Genomic DNA, 27,733 nt, shown 5'->3' with positions numbered 1-27,733 from the left:
GCAAAAGTGGGGAGAGCGAGAGCAGCAGTCAGTCCAGGCTACGCAGAGCCTAGCAGAGGCAGCGCAGAGCCCGGAGAGACTGCGTCATCCATGCAAAGGGCAGAGGGAGTGACGTAGAGGCTACGCAGTGCCTCATACTACAAAGGGTGATTCAGAGGGTCCTGTGGCTGATGCAAGTCAGCAGGAGGCTGACGCAGTGGCCAGAAGGGCCAACACTGAGCTTCAGTTGTGCCAGAGAGGGTTTCGTGGGACAGGTTTTCTGAATACCTGTTTCCGAATATAGAGGTATTTTTGCCGTGTATTTTTCTCTGTCAGGTGAGCCAGTTAGGCACCTAGTTGTACTCAGAAAGAATGCATAATAATATAACCCTTAGAATAGCTGCACCGGTTTTCCTGCATTGGGTTTTTCCGGGGACATTTGTCCAAAAATAACGATGTCACTTGTGTGCTTGTTTTCTTTCAGTTGATGATCTGTAGATGTTGATACTGTACTTGTGTTTATTTTCAATATTTACGTGGTAAATAACTTGTTAAGTAATTAAACAAGTAGGTGAAATAAACCAGATAATACAGGAAGAATTTCTAACGGTTAGACTTAGAAATTTCAACACTTCTTTGCTTTGACTTCAGCCCTATTATACTTGGTCTTTGTAGCAGTCGGTGCATTTGAAGGAGGTTCAGGGATTTTACCCTGCACATAGTCCATCACTTCTTTTTCTTCCAAGGTCAAATCAAGAGACATCTTCCATCCATGATAGTCAGATTTATCATGGAGCTTGTCTTCAGCCGGGAAGTAGGATGAGGAACCCATTGAACCTTTTGTCCTTGTCCAACTGTCTTTGGTGATTGCTCTTTCACTCTTGCTTGGGCTTTGTCTTCACCTCAGCTCTGATACCATGTTAATTTTAGGCAACAATGGTATGTTCTATGCTTTAGAGCAATTTTACTTCAATTTCTTTATTAGCCTAGTATCAATATTTAGATTAGCAATCACATCAACATGATAGTAAAATGTAGATAGAACATAAACATAAACAGTAGAAGACAAGCCAAGACAAGAGGACACAACATGTGGCACAAGCCAGGGACAAACCCTTGATCAAATCTTATTTTAGTCTTCAATAGTTCAGCAGAGAGAGATAGTACAATTTACAAATCTGATAATTTATAACAGCAGCAAAAGAGCCCTAACCAGGAAAGTCAACGCTGGTCAACAGGGCAGATTTGACCCTCAGCAAATTGGTCAAATTCAATCAACTTCGGCCTCCAGACAACAAAATAAAACAGCCCTCAAAACAGTCAAATTCAGCCCAATCAAAGTCTGGTCAAACAACCCACCTACGGTCAGCCCTAGCTGCAATCAACGCTGGTCAACAGTCAACGTTTAGCCTCGATTTCTATGCCCAAAAATGGGGCCTGCCCAAACAGAGATAGCCATCAGAAAAATGTAGTCAAAGGAGGTCAACGCATGCTGGTCAATGTTTGGTCAAACTGTCCAGAAAATCGATCTCCTGAAATTTCGCTCTCCTGAAATTTCGCTCTCCTGAAATTTCGGACGTGTGGAGAGAGAGAGGCCCAGATATCCGTACCCAATCAATGAGGAGAGAGAGAGAGAGAGAGAAGTGTGAAGATGAGCATGTCCAAATGAGGCTAGGTCACCTATTTATATGCAACGTTGAGGATCAATAGACGTGATTGTTGGGCTTCTAAGCCTACATAAGTTTGTTGGCCAACCTTGACAATTTGACCATAATCAAAATAAATTCATAACTTCATTTGTACATGTCAAAATCGAATGATCGTTAGATCAATCCTACACCTCTAGGAGAGAGGAATCCAAGAAAAATATCAGTGGTCATAAATAAGATGACCCATGTGGATTTTGGCCCTAGTTGTCAATTTTAATAGAATTCCAGTTCTTGAGAGTCAGGAGAGGAGGCCGTATTATTTCTCCAGAAGGTTGTGCAGTAGCCTCAAGAGGCCGTTCAATTTAGCCATCAATGAGGTCAATTCAGCTTCTAGTCGCCGAGAAAATTTCCAGAAGGTCAAGAGAATCACTTCCAAAGGCAGGATGTCATCATCAGAGGTAGATTCCGAGCAATGCGAGTTGACCTGCGCAGAGGCAGCGTAGAGGGTCCTGCGCAAGGGTTTGGACGGCCAGTTTTTGAGGTAGCTTGTTGCGGTATTGCTTGTGAGAGAGAGGGTAATTTCCCATAGTTGATTTTTGGCTAGTGTTTCTCCCAGATTGGATTGCTAGTTTCAGCATCCAAATTGTACTCAAAATTTCACTGTTGCATAATAATAAAACCCTCAGTTGCTACATCGGTTTTCCCACATTGGGTTTTTTCCAAGGACATTTGGCCAAAAATAACTGTCATTTTTGTGTGTATACTAGCATATTTCTCATTTTCCAACATTTTATTTTCCGCAGTAATTTTATGGTGAAAAATTGCAGTGTGATTTATTCAATATTTGTCATAGCAAATAAACTACATAATTAATTTACAGTAGAAGAATAAATTTCCAGTTGCTACAATTAGACTTGTAAATTTTCACAACTTGCTAGATTTAGCCTATTCGAAAAGCTTATAAGGAGGACCAAGGCACAGAGTTGGTGAGACAAGTTTTGTGAGCACGAGTTGGTGAGACAAGGCAATAGAGAGCACGAGTTTGTGTTGAAGTTTCTAAGTCTAACAGTAAGAAACCCTCCTTGTACTTTCTGATTTATTCCTTCCTACTTGTTCTGATTAATTAACAAGTTATTTACCATGTAAATACTAAAAATAAACACAAGTACATGTTCAACACATTACAGATCATCAACTGAAGGAAACATAAACAAGCACACAGTGTTACTTGGGAGCAGGAGCGGGAGTGAAAACGGGTGCAGGAGCGACATTTTCAAAAGCTCCCGGTTTGGGAGCAAATCCCGGAGCGATTTTTATATAATATATATATATTTTTTATATTTTGATACATATGTGTCAACAAAAACATGTAGAATGATGAATTAGATATAAAAAACATAGATTGATCATTGAACCATATAACATCAATCATCTAGAAGTTATAATCTTCATCAACCACATCCACAAGTTAGTAACATACAACATATTGAGTCTCGTGAATCATGATTCATCAATCTTAAAGTTTCAACTTCAATCTTTCAAAATTGAAAATTCAATATATAACATTTATCATCATTGATCACCAAAGTTGTACTTGTAAACTAAGTTTAACCATTACAAGAAATAATATCTAACATGAAATGAAATGTTATAAAATTAATTATGAAATGAAATGAAACAACTTTCACGAAGCATCATATTCATAATTCAGAATCATTACCAATGAGTTATAATTGCCAACTTCAAACTTCAAACTTAAATTGTCATATATTGTTTACAAAAAATATCATAATAAATATGAAAGAGTCAAGACTCAATAGTTATGAAAACTAATAGAAACTAGAAAAGACAAGTAAACTGTAAATCTATTATCTACTACTTCATGTGGCCCTTGCCACAAGAAGTGTCTGATGTATGAGCAGGGCGTGGTGGTCTTCTAGGAGTCTCCTCCCGCATAGACCGACGACTAGAACCAGAAGGCACATGCCCTCCACGTAAGGGTGTAGATGGAGGCAGCGACAGCAAAGGAACAAGACTCGGAACTCAAGCGCTGCTACTGGATGGTGGAGGTGGCATGGTTATTGCTTCATCTTCCTCTCTCATAAGTTCTGCTTCCAGTTCTTCAAGATGTATAGTGCTATCCTCCAAATTATCATCCTCTAGGTGGTTGTCCCAAATTTTATATGTTGGATCCTCATAAGCCCAATCACAGTAATGACTCAACAACCTCAAGTTGTAGTGCACATAAACCAAGCTTTCTGCCCAGTCTTCATTGAGTCTGTTTCTTTTCACATTATGTATGAAGCTGTAGGTGCTCCAACACCTTTCTACAGAAGAAGTATTTACAACCTGTCAGAGAACTTTTTTTGCCAATTTTGACAAAAGTCCCTGGTTGCCATATGATTCCCACCATGTGAGAGCATCAAATCTGTCTCTATCTTCCATTGCATGAAAGGTACCAAACAAACTAGTGCAACTGAAGTATCTGCCTAATTCAAGACGCGCACTAGCACATTCCTCCCTGTCAGGTATCAAATTTTCTAATGCTCGCAAATATCCTGTAGATACCTCTTCATCTACATGGGGTTTGACCCTAACCCCACCCCCTGGTGCAGGTTGGCCCAACCAAGATGCAGAGTAGTATTTTGGCATAAGGATATATGCCAAGCAATGTAGTGGAACATTAAGTTTATCCCACTGTATACACACACAATCGTGAATCAGTTTATACAAGTTGGGATCATTGTTATGAACAATATCTTTTATTTGCCCCAACATGGTATCCATTTGCTCATACACCTCACCAATCATTGGTTTATTTGTATCTGTAAACCGAATCATGTGATAAACGGGCTTGGTGAAATCTAATACTTGCCTCACACGTGCCCAAAACATACCATCAAGAGCGGCCTCCTCCACCTGTTCAAAACCTTACCTGTCAGCTGCATTTGTAGCCCTTTCCTTTAATACCCACCAGTGTGGACTTGATACCATGCTAGCCAATGACTCTCTTACATTCAAAAGGCGCCTGAAGGTCAGGTAATAGCTACCAAATCTAGTCCTTGCAATCTTCAACAACTCCAATCTTGAGTGACTGCAGAAAAGGCCATGGGTATTGCTATGATTTGTAATAAATTTTATCATTTCTTTGCCTCTCTTGTACAAATCACCAATCCATTTGTATTGTTCATTTTTGTTCTTAACAATATCATGCATCAAAAGGTTCATTGTGTGGACCAAACACCCAGACCAAAATATGTTGGGGTATTTATCCTCAATAATTGCTCATGCTGCCTTACAATTAGGAGCATTATCAGTGATGACTTGGATGACATTGTATGGCCCAATACGCTCACTTGTTTTAAGTAATGGTTCTGCAATGTTGATGCCGGTCTTGAACTTGTCTGAGTAATCATATGCTAAAATAAAGATGGCACCACAAACAAACATAGCAAAAACATTTATCAATGGCTTGCCTTTTACATTTGTCCATCCATCAGATACAATGGACACCCCATGGTCAGTCCAAGAACTTGTCATTCTATTCAAAGAATGTGATATTTTTGCTTTTTCATGATCAAGTCCAACGGTTCTTGCCTTGTCATACCCAGGGCTCTTGTATCCTTTAGGGGCATCATTTATGGCAGAAACCATTTCATGCTAATAAGGTGAGCGAAGAACATTGAATGGTATACCACGTGCATAGAGAAACCTGTAAACTTTTGAATCCACATCATTCCTACACCCTTCATCAAGGAAACCTGATATGCTTCTACGCCTTAAACCTAGTGACCCAGTGCCTCCATATCCATTGCCTTGGGAAGATGCTGAAGGAGTTCTTTGTGATTGCGAGCTTGGTTCAAAGAAACCCTTTGATTTTTTAGATTTGTATTGGGCTTCCTCCTCTTCCCTTATGTATTTGGCTCTATCTGCTGCTGACACACCTATACAAGTTTTTATTCCTATTTGTTTATCTCCATCCCATGGCCTTTTCCCACAGAGGTGTTTTCTGGCACGAGTGTATGAACCTGTGTAATTATTGTTGCAATAGGGGCAATGAAATTTAGTGGTTCCACCCCCTTTCCTTGCTTCAGGCCTATTAACATATTTCCACAATGGGGTTTGGTCTTGTTTAGTTTTTTGAGCTGACTCATGTTCACTCTCCTCCAGCTCCTCCTCACCGGGGTTTTCATCAAATCCACTATGACCCCCTTCTTCATTTTCAACCCTCCTTTTTCTACTCTCCAACACCATAATAACCAAAAAAGGAACCAAGAAGAAGAAAATGCCAAGAAATATAACCATGATGTTTGAATCTGCAAAAAAATGGAATGGGAATGGGAGAAAAAAATTTATTTATTTATTTAGTAATGAACATTAAAAAAAAATTGCTAGAATAGAGCCTACCTCTTTGGCCTCCAATCTCCCCTTGCTCCTTGCTCCTTGGCACTTGCTCTCACTCTCACTTGCACTCTCTTGCCCCTCACTCTCTCTTGCTCTCACTCTCACTCACTCACAATTTCTAAAATAATGAAATTGATTGGAGGGAGGGTTTACTTATATTCCCTCCCTTCCTCCCTTCCCTACCTTTTTTCCCCCAAATCGGCGACCTTTTTTATTTTCCGGCGTGTTTTCATTTTTCTCCGCGTGTTTTTTTTTTGCATCGCTCACCAGCCGGGAGCCTCTTTTATAGCCCGGGAGCGGTCGGGAGCGATCGCTCCCCATCCGCTCCCGGAGCAACAGGAGCAATCGCTCCCTAATTCGGTCTAGCAATAGGCAGGGAGCGGAATTTTTTTTTCGGGAGTGCGCTCCCAAGTCGCTCCTGCCCAAAGCGCGGATTGGGAGCGGGATCGAGGGGGGGAGGGGCGCTCCCCCGCAACACTGCAAGCACACAAATGACACCGTTATTTTTGGACTAATGTCCCCGGAAAAACCCGATGCGGGAAAACCGGTGCAGCTATCTGAGGGTTTGATTTATTAAGCAGTTTCAGAATACAATCTGGGTGCCAAATCCGGCTCACCCAACAAAGAAAAATATCGGCAGTGGTACCTCTCCTTCGGAGACAGATATTCCAACTGAAACCTTGGATAAACACTCTGGCAACTCCTCAGCTCCAATCTGCCCCACGAAAAACCCTAACGTCAGCCTCTAGGGACTGTGCCAGCCTCTAGGGACTGCGTCAGCCTCTTCTGCCCTCTGCGTCAGCTTTCCCTATAGTTCCGGCTTCTGCCCTTTGCGTCAGCTTTCCCAACAGTTCGGTAATTCCTGGCAGTTTCGACTTCTGCCCTCTGCGTCAACTTTCCCGGTTGTTCCAGCAGTTCCAGCTTCTGCCCTCTGTGTCAGCTTTCCCGGCTACTACGCTAATCCTCCCGGCACTATCTCTACCTCCCTACTTTTGTATTCATTGCCCCTCAGTTGCAACTCCAGATCACTCTCTCAACTTTCTCAGCAAACCCAGCCTCAGAAAATCGAAATCTTGATCTCTTGGTGTGTTCTCCAAGTGACCCTCAAGCATCCTCTTATACTTTTTTCATTGACAAATCAACGGCCAAGATTAAGTCTCTAATCATCGACTAAGAATAGATCTAGCTTGATCCATGACTTTTGGACCATTCTAACACAGTTTTATATTAATTCACATTAATATTTTAATTTCCCTAAGTCTAACTCCATTAAAAATATTAATTATTTTAATATCTCCCAAACTGTTTAGAATCCACCCAAACCCTTTCTAGGTATTGGAGATCTCATGTGCCTTAGCCTCTCCACCAAATTTCATGGCTAGAGCACATCCAATGCTACCCCAAATCAATAGTTTGTGTAGGATCTTGTGATGGGAAGGGCAGATTGATAGAGGAGAATTCCTTCAGGAATGCGCTAGAATTTAGGAGTATTTCCTAAATAATAAGAGCCTCTATTGTGCTAGGATTTAGGAGAAATCAGCGCAAGGAAATAGGAGCTCAGCCAGGCAAGGAAAGGAAGAAGCAGGATCAGCATTCTTGCAAGGTGTTTCAAGCTAAGGACTAGCAAGGAGAATAAGTTGTTTTCTCTATTGAAACAGGACTGTGTTGTAAGAGATCCATTGCTCTAAATTTCTATCAATAAAATTCTCAATCAAGCAGAGGGTTTTCCCAGTTGGGTTCCCTATAAATTTTTTATGTTTTGCTATTGTCTGACTGTGATTTATTTCTGTTCTATTTCGCTGCAAATTAGTGGAGAAATTCTGTCTTGTGAATAAAAACTAGTTTTCAAAATTGTTCATTAAGCATTTGCAGAGTTTTGTGGAATTTCTACAGAAGGATCACCCATCTTGTTTTGTTTCAGTCACACTCCCCTAACTAGTGAGGAAAAGGCTCTCTGAATCCCATTTTTTTCCTGGAATATAAAGGGACCAGTTTGCACAGAACAGGTAGGACTAGATGGGGACTATCTTCTTCTGTCTTTTACTGCCCATTTCATCATAGTGTTCAGCTTCTTTTTTCAAGGGATCTGATTTAGTTTGGGAGTCGGGTCAGACTTGCTGCTTTTATAATTTTAGACTTACATGTCTGGCCTTTGAGACCCAAACAATGTATGAATACCTAGAGTTTTGACTACATATTTGTGTTATACTTATCATAAATTTGTTGTTATTTGGCATAGGACAAGACTGATTTGGGTAAGTTTTCATGTTTAAGCACTATAGTCTGAGAGCCGTTGAATACATATTTCATTTTGCCACTGAACAAATTATTGTTATTCATTCCTTGAAGCAAGGAAGCCAAGGTGCTAAATTATGACTAGTTACTGAACTTGATTTTAATGAAGCCATGAGTTTCAACTTTCCAAGCAAACACTAGACTACTGCAATTTGAAGAAGGTAACAGAAATCTGGCAGAAAAAACAGTCTACTTCAGTTACATAATGTTTACCTATGAGCCTGGTTTGTGCTGTAGTTGTAATAATCCTTTCTAATTATTTTCTAAATTTTCGATAAATTCTCTTCAGATTTCTTCAGGAAATTTCCACAGATAAATTCTACAGAAAATGGCACATAAAAATATTTTTGCTAATCAAAATAGATCAACCAAAGGCAAAGACAAACTGAAGCTAGTTAATTTATTAATCATATCAAGAAAGTACATATTGACAACTTTTTCTAAATGCGCTGCAAAATTCTGGACTCTTGGAGACTGCTGCAATTTGATCTTCCATGCTTCGGTAAGTACTAATGGAGAACCTGGAGTGGTTCTCCATCTTAACTAGCTAGGGTGAGTGTTTCACCACCGAAACTAGTTTTACTATAATGTCCCTATGGAGGATAGTCTCACCCCTGAAGAAGATCTACACTAGGGTTACCAACCCCATACAAAGTTTAATGAGCCCACAAAATCAATTAACCAAATTATTGACACATATCCCCAAATGAGCTCCTGCTTCTCTTTTTATTACGATGGTTTACCGGAATACCATGGGTCGTTTTCTTCTTTATTATTGTTCTTTAGTGAATTTTTAATAAACTAATTCCCTGATATTACATCATCACTTCTTCTTTTTTAATCTGTAGCCTATGGGAATGGCTAGGCTACTGAGTTGGTTTCCGTTCCCAATGCTGGGAAAAAGGGACATTACAGTAGTCAAATGAATGCTGCCAGTATTCCAGTTTGTACTGAAATCAAATGAATACCACCAGTATCGCTGCCTGTACTGAAGTTGTAATAGAACTTCAAGCAGCCCAGTGTGCTCCCATAAATCCATGCCACTCCGGGATAGTGTTCCATCCATAGAGATGAGTCAAAAGCCTCAAATCACAAAAAGCATAAAGCTTGTGTAAATAATAAATATGCATAGTTGAAGAATATGTAGATCGTATTTAAGCCACGATGTTCAAAAGGGGTAGAATTAAGTCTTTGAATAAACTGAAAATGCAGCTGCTGGGCTAGAAAATGTGTATAACCCCCACGCAATTAAAACCCTAAGATAAATAACTAATGGTCTTTTCTTAATTTGAGTTCCCAAAAGGTATTGACATGGCCATTGAATCAGAATGATGGCATGCTTCAAAGAATGATTGATTCATAAGGAACGCTATCTTTTGGGATAGATGCCTGAAGGTAGAAGCAGGATCAGTGATAGTACCATGGTACCACATGGTGCTCTGACTTAGCATGGTTTCCAAGGCAGTCAATACTAAGGCATCCCATGATCAAGCATGGTAGCGTATTCTTTTAATATCATTGGTTTAAAAAGAGAAAAAATCAGTATGTGAAAATTCTATCACTGCAACGTCTGATTTACTTTGCCTATTTATTTTCAATAAGTTATTTATGAAATTCCTTCAATAAACATTAAAATAAATTTTGCTGCAGATATCACACCATAATATAGAAACAAACACATGCACAAGAATCAACACATCGACACAGATATTTTGGACAACAGTCCCCGGAAAAACCCAATGTGGGAAAACTGGTGCAGCAAGGGAGGATTTTATTATTCAGCAATTCTTCAGTACAACCGGGTGCCAAACTGGCTTACCCAACAGAGAGAAAAATTCTCCAGCACTTCTCCCAGTCCTAGCATCAGCCTGACTGACCTCTGCGTAGCTCCCAGACACTTTGCGTCAGCCCCTGCTTGTCTGCGTCAGCCCTAGGCCTCTCTGCATCACCCACGCAGGCCCTCTAGTGACTGTGCAGTCTCCTACTGCCTCAGCATTTGCCTAAAAGGCCCTGCGTCTGCCTCTACTGCCTCTGCGTTGGTCTTCTGTTGTTGATCTTGACTCTTAGCTCCGTACTCACTGCCTCCTGCTACTCTCCAGACCAATGTTTTAAAACTCCGACTCAGCCGAGGGTCGACTCTGACTTCGACTCCAACTCGGTATCGACTTGGTCGGCTCGATTTCAATGACTCGGTCGTTGTAAAAAATATATTAAATATTTATTTTTTATTAAAAAAAAACATAATTTTAAAGATTTGCATTCATGTTTCCAAACACACAGCATAAGAATATAGATAGAAGACAACATATGATCAAAGTAGGCTCATGAATATATCCATTATATCAAAATGGCACCCAGTGCACTATCCAATACATACATGATCATGATATAGAGATCAAAACAAAAAGACATAACCAAGGAGGCTAGAAATGGCCTCTACAACAAAAGTAAACTGTGACCAGTACTACTGGCTACTACTAGAGGAGCTGAGATCATGTGGATCATCATCAGAGTCAGACAGGGGGCCCCATGGCTCCTCCTCATCATCATCTCCAACCTTAATTGTAGAAGTGGTAACACTAGCAGCCTGTGCAGACACTACAAGCTGAGATAGACAAGATATGTGCTTCTGTCGTCGCTGAGCAGAGAAAGTGCCTGCAACTGGAGGACTTGCTAGCTCTGAGGCTGAGGCTGGTACAAGTGGATCAGGATTTGCATTCAACTGAACATTATGTTCGAGTGATGCTATCGTCTGTAATTCATAATCCATATCCTCATCAGAAGCAAACTCTGTTGGATGACTCTCCACTACCCAATCTGATGTTGGATCAATGTCTTCCAACACAATGGGATCTGAATCAGGTCTTTTGTTCAGCAATTGGTTGCGCCTGAGCCAGAGGTTGTATTGGATATACTAGATCATTTAACCATTTTTTATCCAAACGGTTTCTCTTCTTTGTGTGAATCCTCTCAAAGACAGACCAATTACGCTCACACCTAGTAGCACTGCAAGTTTGACTCAAAATACGAATTGCAAACTTCTGCAATTCAGGACAATGACTACCAAAAGCCTCCCACCATTGTGCTGCAAAAAACATAGGAGTGTAATGAGTTAGCTCAACAAAATTACAAATTATATCCAACTTTCAAATTATAAACGATTTAACAAAATAAGTATTAAGAATTTGAAAATTGAAATTTTTGTTTACCTAGCTCATCTGCTTCCCTTGCAATCTTTGCTATGTTCTTCCCAAAGGTACCTGAGGCAGTGCTGAAGGTTGTGACCTGTCGGTGTATCTCCAGCTGATCACACTCCAATGGGATCATGCGATCAATGCAGTCAATCAATCCATCTCTAACCTCCCCCCTCAAAGCTCCTGTCGCCTTAGCTTTATAATGATACCGTGGGTTCAAAAAATACCCAACTGCATGTATAGGGCGATGGAGTTGATTGTTCTATCATTCATGAATGATTGCCCAAATGGGCCCATACTTAGCCACTTTATCCTTGTATGCCCTCTTTATTTGCTCCTTTGCTTGATCCATAGCCTCATAAATGAAGCCCATAGCCAATCTTTCCCCATCCACCAACCGCAACACCTTAACCAGTGGCTCAGCAAGCTTCACAATCTCTGCTGCCTTTCTCCAAAATATTTCTTCATTAACTTTCTTTTTCAATTCTTTGCCTTCCAGTTTGTGAGACCACTGGCTTTGACTCCATTCTTCACTGGAAAAAATCTTTTGCAAGTTTCTATGTTGTGAAAGCATAGATTGCAATGTCAAAAAATGAGTAGCAAATCTAGTGATGGCAGGCCTAATAATATCCCTGCCCCCTGTGTGTTTCCTCATCAAGCTCAAAATCCATGAATGATTGTAGATAAATTTTGTTATGCTTTTGGCATGATCTACAGTGTTTTTGACCCAATCTAATTTGCCAATATCCTCAAGCATGAGGTCTATGCAATGTGCAGCACATGGGGTCCAAAAGATGGTTCTGTGTTTTTCCTCTAACAGTTTACCAGCAAGAACATAGTTAGAGGCATTATCTGTGATGACTTGAACAACATTAGCCACCCCCACCTCCTCAACAACCTCATCCAATAGCTGAAACAACAATTGCCCATCTTTTACCTTATCAGATGCATCAACTGATTTTAGAAACATGGTTCCCTATGGGCAAAAGATAAGAAAGTTTATGATGGTATGGTTTCTTTGATCAGTCCATCCATCTGACATGATGGTACATCTTGTCTTGCCCATGAGTCCTTGAAATCTTTCAAATACTCATTAACAGAGAAAATTTCTTTTTGCAAATGATACCCCCTTAGCTCTTGCATAGTAGGGCCTTTGAAGCCTTTTCCAGCAGCATGTATGGCATCAAACATAGGCTCATAATATGGTGAACGGGAAGCATTGAAGGGGATATCAGCATCATACCACCATCTAGCTATGTAATCACAAGCAGTCTCCCTCAATTCTTTCTTCCAATGGTCATCTAAAGTGGGCTGCATATGACTTCTACTAGCTTGAGGACAATGTGCATCTGATGGAGAGAAGCGAGTGAAATAACTTTTGATATTCATATCACCCTTTTTCATTTTACCCTTTCCCTTTTCATGAATAGACTCAAAATAGGGAGGAACATATCAGAAGGGGTTGGATGCATCGATACAAGGGATAGAGGAAGAAACCTCAAAATCAAAATGGGGGTTGGTAGCCAACATTTTTTGTATATTCCTCTTCCTCCCAATTTCAGCCTTTAACTCTTTTTGCTTAGCCTTATCTTCTTTAAACATCTCAAAGTTGGCTAACAAATTCTTCCTAATCTCCCCAATTTCTGGTGAGGTACATGGAGTAATTTGGCCTCTAATCCCCACCAAGTGTTGTTTCAGCGTATTAATGCCCCCGGGACCTTCCTTAATTTTCCTATGGGAAAATTTGCAATGCATTTGACTATCAACCATTTCAACATATGCCCAAGCAACATCTTTCACTCTAGGTGCCATTTTTTGACTTGGAAATGAAAGCAAAAAAATCTGAAAATGAAAACAAAACAAAAAACATTGATTCAATGTTCATTCCTTTCACAAAAAACACTCTTTAGGATTTCCAGATTTGCACATAAAATTTAATAAGCAAAAACAGATTTTTACAAGTGCAAAAAAATACCTCCAGGCACAAACTGCCTCCTCAAACTTTCTCCAAGAAACCAACTCCTCCATGGAAAATGCTGCTCCAAATGGCTGCCCAAGAAGCTCCTCACTCCAGCTACAATGCTTGCCCAAGACTCCTCACTGCTGCTCCAAAAACAAACTCAACAACTCTTCACACACTCTCACTTGAATTCTCACTCAAATGCATGAGATGGCTGTGAGAGAATGAGAGGGGTTGGGTGGGTTAAATAGGGTTTAGGAGAGGGGAATGGACCCCAAAGACAAAATAGACAAATCAAAATCAGGTTTGTAGTCCCCCATAAAAGCATTTTTTTTTAATCATTGCTTTACGAGTTTTGTGGGCTGTTGTTTCTAACTCGGCCGAGTTATTGCGGGCTTGGCCGAGATATTGTGGGCTCGGCCGAGCCGGCCGTGTTAATACTGAGTCGGCCAAGTTGTTAGACAACTCGGCTGGCTCGGTATTAACCCAACCGACCGACCCGTTTCCATGGCAAGTCAAGTTTTTTGGCATCGGCTCGAACCAACTCGACCGAGTCAGTTCCGAGCCGGCCGGTTTTCAAAACAATGCTCCAGACCACTAGTTTGAATTTCTCAGCTGACCCCGCTCCAGAAATCGTACTGACTGGTCTCCCTAAGTGTATTCTCCAACTGACCCTCAAGCCTCTTCTTATACTTTTCTCGTTGGTCCATAAACGACCGAGATTAAGTCCCTAATCAAGGCTAAGATTAGATCTCGCTTGAAACATGACTTTTGAACCATTCTAACTCAATTTTATATTAATTCATATTAATATTTTATTTTCCCTAAGTTTAAAACTTAGGGACTCCATTAAAAATATTAATTATTTTAATATCTTCCAAACTGGTTAGATTCTACCCAAACCATTTTTGGGTCTTGGAGATCTCATGTGCTTTAGTCTCTCCACCAATTTTCGTGGCTAAAGCACATCCGATGCTACCCCAAATCAACACTCCCTCTTAGCGAGGACTGTGCTCTAATAATACTCCTCACTAAGTATCACCCTGATCATCCGGCATCGGTCCCTGTGCTGATGCTAAGCCTCCCTACCCAACATCCTCTGCACTGTTGCATCCTATACTGCTGCCCATGGCTCTGCTACTGCTACTACTGCATTTGTACGGTAGCTCCCTCTGCATCCTATCTATTGTTGGTCCTTTTCTCCCAACACTGCATCTGCACTGCAACTCCCTCTGCATCCGTGCTGCTATCACCCCCATTTCTGCTATTGAAATAGGTTCTTTATCATCCCCATCTTTTCCCTGAAGTAATCAAACTTTGTCCTTTCAAGGGCCTTGGTGAGGATGTTTGCCACCTGTTCTCCTGTAGAAGTGTAGCTCAACTATACAGCGCCTCGTTGGACATAGTCTCTGAAAAAGTGACATCGGATATCAATATTCTTTGACCGATCATGAAACGCTGGACTCTCAGAGAGCTTGATGCAACTTTGATTATCGCACATGATCCTGGTCGCCTCCATTTTCTTTCTAAATAGGTTCACAAGCAATTTTCTAAGCCATATGGCCTCACACAAAGCTGTGCTCGTCGCCATATATTCTGCCTCAGATGAGCTCAGAGCCACGGACTTCTGTTTCCTACTACACCAGGGAGTCATTCCTTATCCAACATTGAAACAGTGCCCAAAGGTACTTTTCCAATCCACTGAACTTCCTGCCCAATCTGCATCAGTAAATCCACTCAATCTGATATCTTTACCCCTACTGTACAAGAGTCCATAATCGACTGTTCCCTATAAATACCTGAGAACATGTTTGGCTGCTGCCCAGTGCACCCTCTTCGGTTCCACCATGAATTGGCTGAGGGTGTTAACAGCGTAACAAATGTCTGGCCTGGTATTGACCAAATACATCAGGGACCCTATGAGCTGCCTATATAGGGTGGGATCAATATCCTTGTCTTCTGATGCATCAATCTTCTTCCAGTTGGTGATCAATGGAGTAGCCATGGGTCTACGGTCCTCCATCCTGAATCTTTTCAGGATTTCTATAGCATACCTCCCTTGACCAAGGATGGTCTCTCCCTTCTGCTACCAAACTTCCAACCCTAGGATGTAATGCATTACTCCCAAATCCTTCATATCGAATTCTGTGGCTAGATTCTTTTTGCAGTCCCCAATGAGGCTGGATGATCCTATCAGAAAGAGATAATCCACATACAATACTAAGATTAGCGGTTCATTCTCTATAACCAGATAGTAGAGATTCAGATCCGCATCACTCTTAACAAATCCCATATTCTGCAAGTTGCCATCGATTCGACCATACCATGCTCTAGGTGCTTGTTTCAGCCCATACAAGGCTTTCTTCAATCTGCATACATGAAACTTCTTCTCATGTGTCTCAAAGCCCTCTAGTTGTTCAATGTATACCTCTTCTTCTATTACCCCGTTCAGAAAAGTCGTTTTGACATCCATCTGATGAATCTCCCACCCCATCTGAGCTGCAAGAGATATCACGGTCCTAATAGATGTATACCTGGCTACCAGCGCGAAGGTCTCCTCATAGTGAATTCCTTCCTTTTGAGCATACCCCTTAGCCACAAACCTGGCCTTGTATTTCTCAACACTGCCGTCTGCAGCGTCTTTGATCTTGTAGATCCATCTCAAACCTACTACTGATCTGTCTTGAGGCCTTGGCACTACCTCCCAGACATCGTTCACCATAATGGAGTTGTATTCCTCTACCATCGCATCTAGCCAAACCTGATGTTGAGTTGCCCCCTGGAAACTGGCAGGCTACCCATCCTGAGCTACTAATGCCTGATATCTATTTGGTTGTTTTCACTCCCTTTTATTGTTTCTTGGCGCACCGATGAAGTCCTCTGCATCTAGCAAAATCTGACGAAGTTCCCTGCTAGTACTTCCTCTGCCAGCAGGTGCCTCTGTTAGCTCCTCCTCATCTTGTGAATCTCCCTGATCTGAGGAAGAATTCTTTACTTCTTTTGGTTGAAGAGGTTTAACCAACGGCTCTTCTTTTCACTGCTCCTCGGAAGGCATCTCACGAGATTTTCTGAAAGCCCTGTCCTTCATGAACTTTACATCTCGTCGAACCACTACCTCCCTGCTCCCTAGAAGATAGATTCTGTATTTCGTAGCGTTCTCGCTATATCCCACTAGATATCCCTTTTCCGCAGTTTGATCCAGATTTTTCCTCTTTTCCTCGAGTATGCGGAAATATGCTAAACTCCCAAATATCTTGAAATGACTGACTTCAGGTGTCTTCCCTGTGAAAACTTTCTTTGGAGTAATCTTGCCCAACGCCCAATGAGGAGTCATGTTCTGAACATAGACTGTTGTTGTTAGGGTCCCAACCTAGCCCCCTTATTTATGTAGTAGGATCGAGTCATAGTTATAGTTAAGTAAAGAGTCAATAAATCCCATATTAATAATTGTAAGTGGTTAACCCGCATTTAATGATGGGACCACAGTTAGTTGCAAATGGGCCATGGTATTAGATAGATGGTATTAATAAGAACCATGGTATTGCATGTATGAGTCATATATAAAGGATAGAGACTCCCTGCGGGGAGCATCGTGTCTTATTTTGTAATCGAGCTCTGCTCTATTGGAGGTTGCCCCCTCGAAGAGGCAAGTGAACATTATTTTCTGAATAATAAAACACCTGTTGTTATTTCTCACTGTTCTATGTTCTAGGTATATTTCTGCGCATATTTGGTATTCTTGTATCATCTTGCAGGTTAAGAGCATAACAAGTGGTATCAAAGCACTTTCCAGGGCCGGTGGGATCTCCATTTTTTAGCAATTTTTTTTTTTTTTTTTGCTAGAGACGTGTTCCGGCGTCTTTAAACCATGGGGTCTATCGTTGAGCACATAAACTTGCGGATTTGGGGAGGCATGCATGCAAGAATACAAGAGGTGGTCACGCTTGTTGGACTCCCTTGTAACCCCTGTGGGTACCCCTTCGAGTAGTAGCGCATTAGACAGAACCGCGCACAGACTGTCTTCCAAGTACCCTCTGGTATATCGGAAGCCCCCTAGCTCCCTTGAAACCTCACCATAGATAAAACGTCGACCGTCTTGCTGCTACAGTACACCGAGAACAACACTCAGAGAGATTACTCGCCCGTACGATAGGGTAGTTGGGTTGTACGGCTAAGAGTACAGTTGATCCTCCTTGGTTAGTGCCCTGAAAAATTGGGCTAAGTACTACTGTCAGACCCTTATGTATATTGCGATCTGTAGCACCTGACACTCCTCGAGACCATAGTTCCCTTTTCTATCTCTGGATCACGCATAATCTCTGCCAGATCAAATCTCGCAAGTGGGGTTTGCAGCAGCAACAGAAATCAATCCCGCAGCTCAGATTTAACAGAACAGCCATTCAGATCTATTAGATCCATTAGATCCGCAACAGCAATCTGTTCCACCACTCAGATCTATCCGATCAGCCATTCAGATCTCTCAGATCCACTAGAGCCGCCATCCAGATCTGAGTAGTTGTATACTGGGGCATGATTTTCGCAAGACTTTTGGCAGCATTGACATTTTGGGGCTTCGGCTATTGCAGTATTCCTAAGCAAGTTGTAAAACTCCGTTAGGAGTTTTCAGCAAATATATAACAAACAAAAAAAAGTCTGAGACCCCCCGGGGCGCTTATTGGTGATCTAGCCCATAAGAATCAGGACGACAAGCTGAGTAAGGTGGTACCATTCAATTGTTAGTGCCAAAAAAATTCGGGCAGTCCCAAATTTCCGTACATCGGATCAGTGCATGGTAGAAACTAGAGCTCAAGCTATGGCCAATGAGAAGATCGACAAACTTGAACAATCCTTGAAAGACCTCCAAGATCAGCTGACAACAATAACTAATGCACTCTCTAAGGGCAAGGCAGAAGCCCGCGAGGAGGCGTATATTGGCAATGAACACAGTGAGGGTGAGTCTAGCCACTCTCTTCACCTCTGGGGCACCCACCAACAATCTCGTCTGTGACCACCCAAGCTGGATATGCATAAATTTGATGGTTCTCACCCGACAGCATGGGTAGCACAAATGGAGCAGTATTTCAATCTGAATTACATCTTAGATAATGAGACTCAGCTTCTGGTGGGGAGCATGTACTTGGAAAATGAAAGATGGCAATGGTGGCAATGGCATCAACGTTGCAATGGAAGGCCCTTGACTTGGGACACCTTCAAAAAAGCTCTTATAGAGCGCTTTGACCATGACTCTGCTTTTTTGGGTCGTCTCACTAAGCTCCGACAGACTGGCACAGTGGATGAATATATTACAGCCTTTGAAGCCTTAACTTTCCGCACTGTGGGTCTCCAAGATGCGTTCTACACAGAACGTTTTATCAGTGGTCTTAAAGAGGCCATACAAGCTCATGTCCGATTACACCACCCTCCCACATGGTCGGAGGCTTGCAAGGTAGATCGTAAAGTTGAACGTGCGTTAGCGGCCCAGTCCAATCGCCCAAATTTCACCGCCAAGGGTCGCCCCCCACAGGCTCACAGCACTACTCAAACACTTAAGGTTCAAAAGGTGTCACCTGCAGAAATAGCAAAAAGAAGAAAGCAGGGATTATGTTACCACTATGATGAAAAATACTCCCCAAGTCATAAATGCAAGGAGCCCAAATTCTTTCAAATTGATGCTACTGATTACAGCTCATCGGAGGAAGCCCCACCACTTGAGGAACCTGAGGAGGACGAAGAGGACAACCAGAAGGGCAATGTCCCTGACGAACCAGTTATTTCGCTGCATGCTTTGGCAGGGATTTCTTCACCTCAAACTCTCAAAATCAGAGGTTTTATTAAGCACCACCCAGCAGTAGTCTTGATTGATATTGGAAGTACACATAATTTTATCCATCAAAGAGTCGCGGAAGCAGTGCATTGTTTTGTACGAGCAGTTTCTAACTTCCAAGTCCAAATTGCGGATGGGGGAACAATGAAATGTGAAGGTCGCTGTGAAAATGTCAAACTTCAAATGGGGGATTATCAGTTGAAGACCCACATGTTTGCCATACACATGGGAGGATGCGACATTGTCCTCGGTGTTGAATGGCTTCGCACACTTGGGCCAATCACAATGGATTTCCAAGAGTTATATATGAGCTTTAAGCAAAACAACTCCACACATACCCTCCGCGGACTCCAGGCGGGAGCTCCCTCTATCATCAGCTCACATAGGATGGAAAAATTGTTAAAAAAGGGCCATCATGGAGTTATAGCTCAATTTAATGCCATCCAGGCTGTCGAACCCAATTCTCTTCCGATTCATCCTGAGATGCAACAGATTTTAAATAACCATCTGCCAGTCTTTGACAAGCCTCATGAGCTTCCACCCTCGAGAGGGGAACATGATCATAGCATCACTTTGGTCCCAGGGGCCCAACCACCAAATGTGCGCCCATATAGATATCCGTTCGCCCAAAAGAATGAAATAGAAAAAATAATCAAGGAACTTTTGGAAGCAGGAGTCATTCGTCCCAGCATTAGTCCTTATTCATCACCAGTGGTCATGGTGCTCAAGAAAGATGGGGAATGGCGTATGTGTCCAGACTTCAGGGCCTGAATAAGTTGACAATCAAAGATAAATTTTCTATCCTGGTTGTTGATGATTTGCTGGATGAACTAAATGGGGCTCAATTCTTCACTAAGCTGGATCTTCGCTCAGGCTACCACCAAATTCGCATGAAAGAAGTCAACATTCCAAAGACTGCTTTCAGAACTCATGAAGGCCATTATGAGTTCCTGATCATGCCATTCGGTCTTTGTAACGCCCCATCTACTTTTCAGAGCCTTATGAACCACCTCCTCAAACCATATCCCAGAAAATTTGTCCTTGTTTTCTTTGATGACATTCTCATCTACAGTTGCACTTGGGCTGCACATCTTCAGCAGATCTGCTCTTGCAACTGCTCCGCAAGCATAAATTATTTGTTAAGATGTCCAAGTGTTCTTTTGGCATGGAAGAAGTTGAGTATTTGGGCCACATTGTGGGGCGTGAAGGTGTCAGGGTGGACCCCAAAAAGATCCAGGCAATGCAGGATTGGCCTCAACCTAAGACCTTGAAGAGCCTGAGAGGATTTTTGGGTCTTACAGGCTATTATCGCAAATTTGTCTGCAATTATGGTCGCATTGCGAAACCCCTCACTCAACTCCTCAAGAAAAATTCATTCCTCTGGAATGATGAAGCACAACAGGCCTTTACAGCTCTCAAAAATGCCATGTGTTCCACTCCAGTCTTAGCACTACCCGACTTCACCAAATCTTTTGTCATTGAATGTGATGCTTCGGGTACGGGTATTGGGGTGGTCTTAATGCAGGAAGGTCGACCCTTGGCCTTCACAAGCCAACAACTAAGTGGGAAGAATCTGGGACAATCTACCTATGAGAAGGAAATGATGGCCATCTTACATGCAGTAGATACCTGGCGACCTTACTTATTGGGGCGACGTTTCCAAATCCGCACAGACCATCACAGTCTTAAATATTTTTTGGAGCAACGCCTATCCTCACCACAACAAAATAAATGGCTCGCAAAAATGCTGGGATATGATTATGAGATCATTTACAAGAAAGGGTGTGAAAATATTGTAGCAGATGCATTATCTCACCAATTTGAGGAGGAAAGTACCCTGCTCGCAATTTCCCTTCCCATTCCAGAATGGATTGAAGAGGCTCGCAGGGAATGGTTTTCACATCCCTGGCTCTCCCAACTCATTACTCAATTGCAGGCGGATCCAAATTCCACCAAGGGCTACTCGTGGCAGGATGAGATTCTTCGCTACAAGGACAGAGTCGTAATATCACCAACATCCACCCTCAAAAGCCGCATTTTGGCGGAGTTGCACTCATCCCCCACTGCAGGACATTCAGGCTTTCAGAAGATGTATGCTCGCACTAGAAGATCATTTTTTTGGACAGGCATGAAAAAGGACATTCTTACTTTTGTAGCGGAATGCGATGTCTGTCAGCGCCACAAAGGGGAGACAGTCAAAGCACCAGGCACACTACAACCATTGCCCATCCCAGCATCAATATGGACGGAGGTTTCTATGGATTTCATTACAAGTCTTCCAAAGTCAAGAAACAAGTCAGTCATCATGGTGGTTGTGGACCGACTTTCTAAGTATGCTCATTTTTGCGCCCTACCCCACCCTTTTACATCGACTTTGATCGCTCAATGTTTCATGGATCAAATCTTCAAATTGCATGGCATGCCCACTTCTATTGTGTCTGATCGTGACCCGATCTTCACCAGTAATTTTTGGCAGGAAATCTTCAGGCTACAAGGTACCCAACTAAAACTCAGTACTTCCTATCATCCACAAATGGATGGTCAAACTGAAGCAGTCAACAAATGTCTGGAAACCTATCTTAGGTGTTTCACTTCAGAAAAGCAACATCTTTGGGTACAGTGGTTACCTCTAGCTGAATGGTGGTATAACACCAATTATCATGCCACCACCAAAGTGACTCCCTATGAAGCAGTTTATGGTTAACTCCCTCCTTCCCCTACTTCTTATATCAAGGGGTGCTCAAAGGTACAAGCAGTGGATCAACTCCTACAGAACCGCACAACCATGCTCGCCCATCTTAGAGAGAATCTTCATCAAGCTCAAAACCGCATGAAGCAACAGGTAGATCAGCATCTCTCAGAACGTCAATTTCAAGAAGGGGATCAGGTATTTTTGAGGCTGCAACCATATAAGCAAACATCACTCAAAGACAAGGGTTGTCAGAAACTATCTCCAAAATTCTACGGACCATATCGAGTACTTTAGCGCATTGGAGAAGTGGCCTACAAGCTAGCTTTGCCACCCACTGCAAAAATCCATCCAGTTTTCCATATCTCATGCCTCAAGAAAGTGATTGGGAACAATTACAGAATTCAAACCAGTCTACCTGAATTGGATGAAGAAGGGTCAATCTGGCTCCAACCTGAACAGGTCCTCGACACACGAGAACGGCACCTGCGTGGCCGCATGATCAAGGAAGTCCTCGTCAAGTGGAAAGACACCTCTCCGGAAGATGCAACCTGGGAACCAGCCACTATTCTTTAGCAGTTTCCGCAACTTCAACCTTGGGGACAAGGCTATTCTTAAGGGGGAGGGCATGTTAGGGTCCCACCCTAACCCCCTTTTTATGTAGTAGGATCGAGTCATAGTTATAGTTAAGTAAAGAGTCAATAAATCCCATATTAATAATTGTAAGTGGTTAACCCGCATTTAATGACGGGACCACAGTTAGTTGCAAATGGGCCATGGTATTAGATAGATGGTATTAATAAGAACCATGGTATTGCTCAATGGTATTGCATGTATGAGTCATATATAAAGGATAGAGACTCCCTGCGAGGAGCATCGTGTCTTATTTTGTAATCGAGCTCTGCTCTATTGGAGGTTGCCCCCTCGAAGAGGCAAGTGAACATTACTTTCTGAATAATAAAACACCTGCTGTTATTTCTCACTGTTCTATGTTCTGGGTATATTTCTGCGCATATTTGGTATTCTTGTATCGTCTTGCAGGTTAAGAGCATAACAGTTGTGTTGCATGCTTCTGCCCACAGGAATTTAGGCATATCTTGATCATACATCATGGCCCTAGATGCTTCTACAATAGTCTTGTTCTTCCTTTCTGCTACTCCATTTTGCTCCGAATTGTATGGAGTTGTCCATTCTCTTCTGTTGCCCTCCTTAGCGCAAAAATAAAAGAAGTCCTTATCGACATACTCTCCTCCATTGTCTGAGCGCAAAACTTTTATTTTTTTCCCAATCAGATTCTCCACGAGAGCCTTGAACTCTTTGAATCAACAGAAAACCTCGTCCTTGGTTTTCAGAAAATAAATCCAAGTTTTCCTTGAGTGGTCATCAATGAAGGTAAGGAAATACTCGGCACCACTAAGAGTTTTGGTGGACATAGGTCCGCAGATATCTGAGTGTATCAATCCTAGTACACTCTTGGCCCTGTGTTTACTCTAGGAAATGTTGCCTTAGCATACTTTCCTAGAGCACATCCTCTGCATACATCATCTCGTTCCATACTAAGATCCGGAACTCCTGTTAAAGTGCTCCTGAGAATTCTCAGAGCCCCATGGTGCAAATGTCCCATTCTTTTATGCCATAGTTCGTTCAAGTCCTTGTTTCCATGACTACCTATTAGTGCCATTGGTGATTCTAGTTGTAATCTGTACAACCTGTTACTTTTGATCCCAATCTGTACTTTCTTTTTCCAGCTCGGGTGTTTGACGTATACCTTCTCCTTGATGAAGTAGACATCATAGCCCTTGCTTTGAAGTTGCGACACGGAAAGTAAGTTCATCCCCAATCCTAGTACATGTAGCACATTTGTAGCGCGGAACCGTTCTCCCGATTCTGTTTGAAAAACTATGGTACCTTTCCCTACTGGAGTACACTTTGCCTTGTTCTCCATGGTGATCTGGAAATTCATCTTCTCTTCTCGATACTCTAAGAAACATTCCCTGATTCCCGTCATATGCCAAGAGGCTCCACTGTCTATATACCATACTTCTGATGATATAGTCATACAAGCCACTTCTTCTTCCATCCTAGAAGCCAACATGGAGAAATCGAAATCTCTTGTGCAATTTTCTGAAAATATGTGCGAGTCCCCTAACGTGGATGCCTCTACATCATGGTCTTGACCCATAACTGATTTTCCCTTCCTGTCTTTGATTATTCGCTCTGATACCATATGAAAATTCTATCACTGCAACATCTGATTTACTTTGCCTACTTATTTTCAATAAGTTATTTATGAAATTCCTTCAATAAACATTAAAATAAATTCTGTTGCAGATATCACACCATAACACAGAAACAAACACATGCACAAGAATCAACACATCGACACAAATATTTTGGACAACAGTCCCTGGAAAAACCCAATGTGAGAAAACCGATGCAGCAAGGGAGGATTTTATTATTCAGCAATTCTTTAGTACAACCGGATGCCAAACTGGCTTACCCAACAGAGAGAAAAATTCTTCAACACTTCTCCTAGTCCTAGCGTCAGCCTGACTAACCTCTGCATAGCTCCCAAACACTCTGTGTCAACCCCTGCTTGTCTGCGTCAGCCCCGCGCCTCTCTGCATCACCCACACTGGCCCTCTAGTGACTGCGCAGTCTCCTACTGCCTGAAAGGCCCTGCATTTACCTCTCCTGCCTCTGCGCTGGTCTTCTATTACTGATATTGACTCTCTGATCCGTATTTGTTGCCTCCTGCTGCTCTCCAGACCACTAGTTCGAATTTCTCAACTAACTCCGCTCCAAAAATCGAACTGACTGGTCTCCCTCAATGTATTCTCCAACTGACCCTCAAGCCTCTTCTTATACTTTTCTCATTGGTCCATCAACAACTGAGATTAAGTCCCTAATGAATAGCTAAGATTAGATCTGTCTTAATCCATGACTTTTGGACCATTCTAACTCAATTTTATATTAATTGACATTAATATTTTATTTCCCCTAAGTTTAGACTTAGGGACTCCGTTAAAAATATTAATTATTTAATATCTTCCAAACTGGTTATATTCTAACCAAACCATTTCTGGGTCTTGGAGATCTCATGTGCTTTAGCCTTTCCACCAATTTTCGTGACTAGAGCACATCCGATGCTACCCCAAATCAACACAGTAGAGTTGGCAGTGTTGACTTTTACACCGAGAGGAACTTCTACAATCATGTTTGGGAAAGATGTTGTAATGTGTGTAATGTTGATTTCATCATAAGTCAACCCAAATAATATTGAAGAAAAAACAATCACATTATTGAAACCATGTATGACGCTGACAGAATATAATGAAACTATATTATTAGACAATTTTTTTATAGAACACCATCTCTATTTTCAAAATTAGCAAAACTTAGATCCATCTTAACTCTGGATCTATTAAGCGCCGAGAGGGATCAAATCTCTCAAGGTGCAAACCTTTCCTCAAGTTTTGCACTAAAAAAAGAGGTTTGCACCTCAAGAGATTTGATCCCTCTCCGTGCTTGATAGATCCGGAGTTAAGATGGATCTAAGCTGATTTTTAAATAGGGCCGACATTAGATTAAAAATGTTAAGTGTGAAACATTACATTTACGTTTACATTTACATTTACCTTTACCTTTACCTTTACCTTTACCTTTACATTTACATGTTTACGTTTATACGTGAGATCTACCCCCATACTAGGTTGTTTACATTTATGTTTACATACGTTTTTATGTGAGATCTACTCCCATGCTAGGCTGTAGAGCGCCTATCGCGCAATAACATCAAGGTAGATCCATCTTAATCCCATATGTATTAAGAGTTGAAAAGGATTAAATCCCTCAAGGTGCAAACCTTCACTCAGACTTTTGCATCATCAAAAAAGTTTGCACCTTGACAGATTTGATCCCTGGGGGATTGATAGCTCCAAGATAAAGATGGATCTAAGCTGGTCTTGCTACCTCTGAGGCTAAGGCTACACCAGGAAGCTTAAAGGAGTGACCTTCAAAATTTTCTGTCCCTTTTGCTGAGAATTCATGGACATTTAGCAGTACTCCGGTTTTGCTTTTTATCTACAAAATATATGTGATTGTGTGGGGAGGGAAAGTGTTTTATAGAACTTTAGGAACTTAACATAGCCATAATTAAGCATCTGTTCATTTTTTGGCCAGTCGTAGCTACTCTATCTTATTAGGGCTAAAATTTGCCTCCAAAAGTACTTTCTGACGATGAATTTCTACGAGAAGATTCTCCTCTTTCCTGTGCTGGTAATATACAGTTGCATGCATGTCATCAACCAACGGGATAATAAACTCCTGCCAGGATATGCTATCAAAATATTCTAGATCAAAATATTTGCATGTAGTTCATCTCAACAATGTAAGTATTTATCTCCTGGTGTTATTCACTGTAGACTCTAAAGAGTAATATCATAGAAAACATTGTCATATCCACTTCTAGACCAACTCGTGGATGATATGTATTCCATACTCGAGGTATTCAATTTAACTTTGGAATCTGCTCATTTATCTAATGATTGCATGCAGTTAAATATTTTGCTTGGATCCATGCCTTTGTTGCCAATTGATATTTAAGACTACTTACTTTCCGGTTTTGGAGCTTAAATCTCATATTTCTGATCCTTCTGAGTGGTGGCCACCAAACTCCAATTTGGGATCTCTCTAATCTAATGCAGTAAAAAATTGAAAATACGTCAGGGCCGGAAGGGTTATATCACTAGTGAACAAAGTTAACGCCAGAGCGAGCAACTTCCGAAATTTGGTAGTTTACAAACAAGGGGCTGCTGTATTGCAAGGTTAATGACCAAAACCGATTCCATTCTATTTGAGTTGCAAGTTCGACGGTCCCAAATAACTTCACGGAATAATACGTGCATATCCAATAGTGGCTGAAGTCTGAGAGTTGGCATTACAAACAGGATTTTCTTAGTGAAGCAATACTAACAATCACAAACCTTATCTGTAATCTTGGGCTGATCCAGTGCTTTTGTTGCCTGCATTTGTGCATATTCAAGCTCAGTTCCACCAGCTCTTATAAAATCTTGCTCATCCGCAAATTCTTCTTCAGCAATTGATATGTCACAAGCATCCGTAACAAGTGACTTGATTGTATGGATGCTGTGTGTTCTGAAAATGCTCATGGCAGAGCACATTGGCGATTGAGTTCTCAACTGGTTGAAAGAAGTAGAATCAGAAATGCAGCCTCTTCTTCTTTTCTTCTTGGAATTGGGAGGATGAACCCATCTCATGAAATCACACTTAAAAAATTTGCTGCTGCTTGCAAATGCTATATGACCTGGTTTGTAAACTGATATGCCTTCTTTCAGGATGAGGCGAGGCAGAGCCATGCTGTGGTGAGAGACGGACGCCATGGTTGTACAAACTATCAATGTCGATGGTGTAGCCAACATGATCCATCCACAATTGTTATCTGCTCATTTTATAATAAACGTTTTATAGATTATTTGGCATTTCGCGTAATTGTTTTCAGGGAAAGGTTAGTTTTATTTACATATTATTTTTTCCGAAGGAAGAAATAGGCTTCTCCCCTCAAGTAGTTGAGTTGGTTGCTACTAGGCCACACGAGTACTTTTAATTAATAAGTTGAGTTGGTTGCTAGTAGGCCACACGAGTACTTTTAATTAATTAAGAGTTGAATTCAACACAACAATATTTTAAGAGTTCAAGTTAATATAATAATATTTATAT

The 27,733-nt window shown here is 41.5% G+C and overlaps 1 protein-coding gene across 6 annotated transcripts in view; it reads right to left on the bottom strand.

The window, feature by feature from the left end:
* LOC149167844 (lycopene epsilon cyclase, chloroplastic-like) overlaps positions 1 to 27,477 on the bottom strand; it is a 548,933-nt gene extending 521,456 nt beyond the window's left edge. Inside the window, exon 1 of one of the 6 annotated variants that reach the window (XM_089433192.1) lies at positions 26,980 to 27,477. In XM_089433192.1, the coding sequence (XP_089289318.1) occupies positions 26,980 to 27,435 (456 nt within the window). In that variant the 5' untranslated portion in view covers positions 27,436 to 27,477. The remainder of the gene's footprint in view (positions 1 to 26,979) is intronic. The other 5 variants (XM_089433193.1, XM_089433188.1, XM_089433189.1 and 2 more) reach the window with 5 other exon arrangements.
* Positions 27,478 to 27,733: the final 256 nt, after the last annotated feature.

The sequence above is a fragment of the Pinus tabuliformis genome, chromosome 5_1 (genome assembly GCF_031772625.1).
Source record: "Pinus tabuliformis cultivar Carrire ecotype Pingquan chromosome 5_1, CPIR1, whole genome shotgun sequence".
NCBI lineage: Eukaryota > Viridiplantae > Streptophyta > Pinopsida > Pinales > Pinaceae > Pinus > Pinus tabuliformis.
This window is presented reverse-complemented; position numbering and strand designations above follow the sequence as displayed.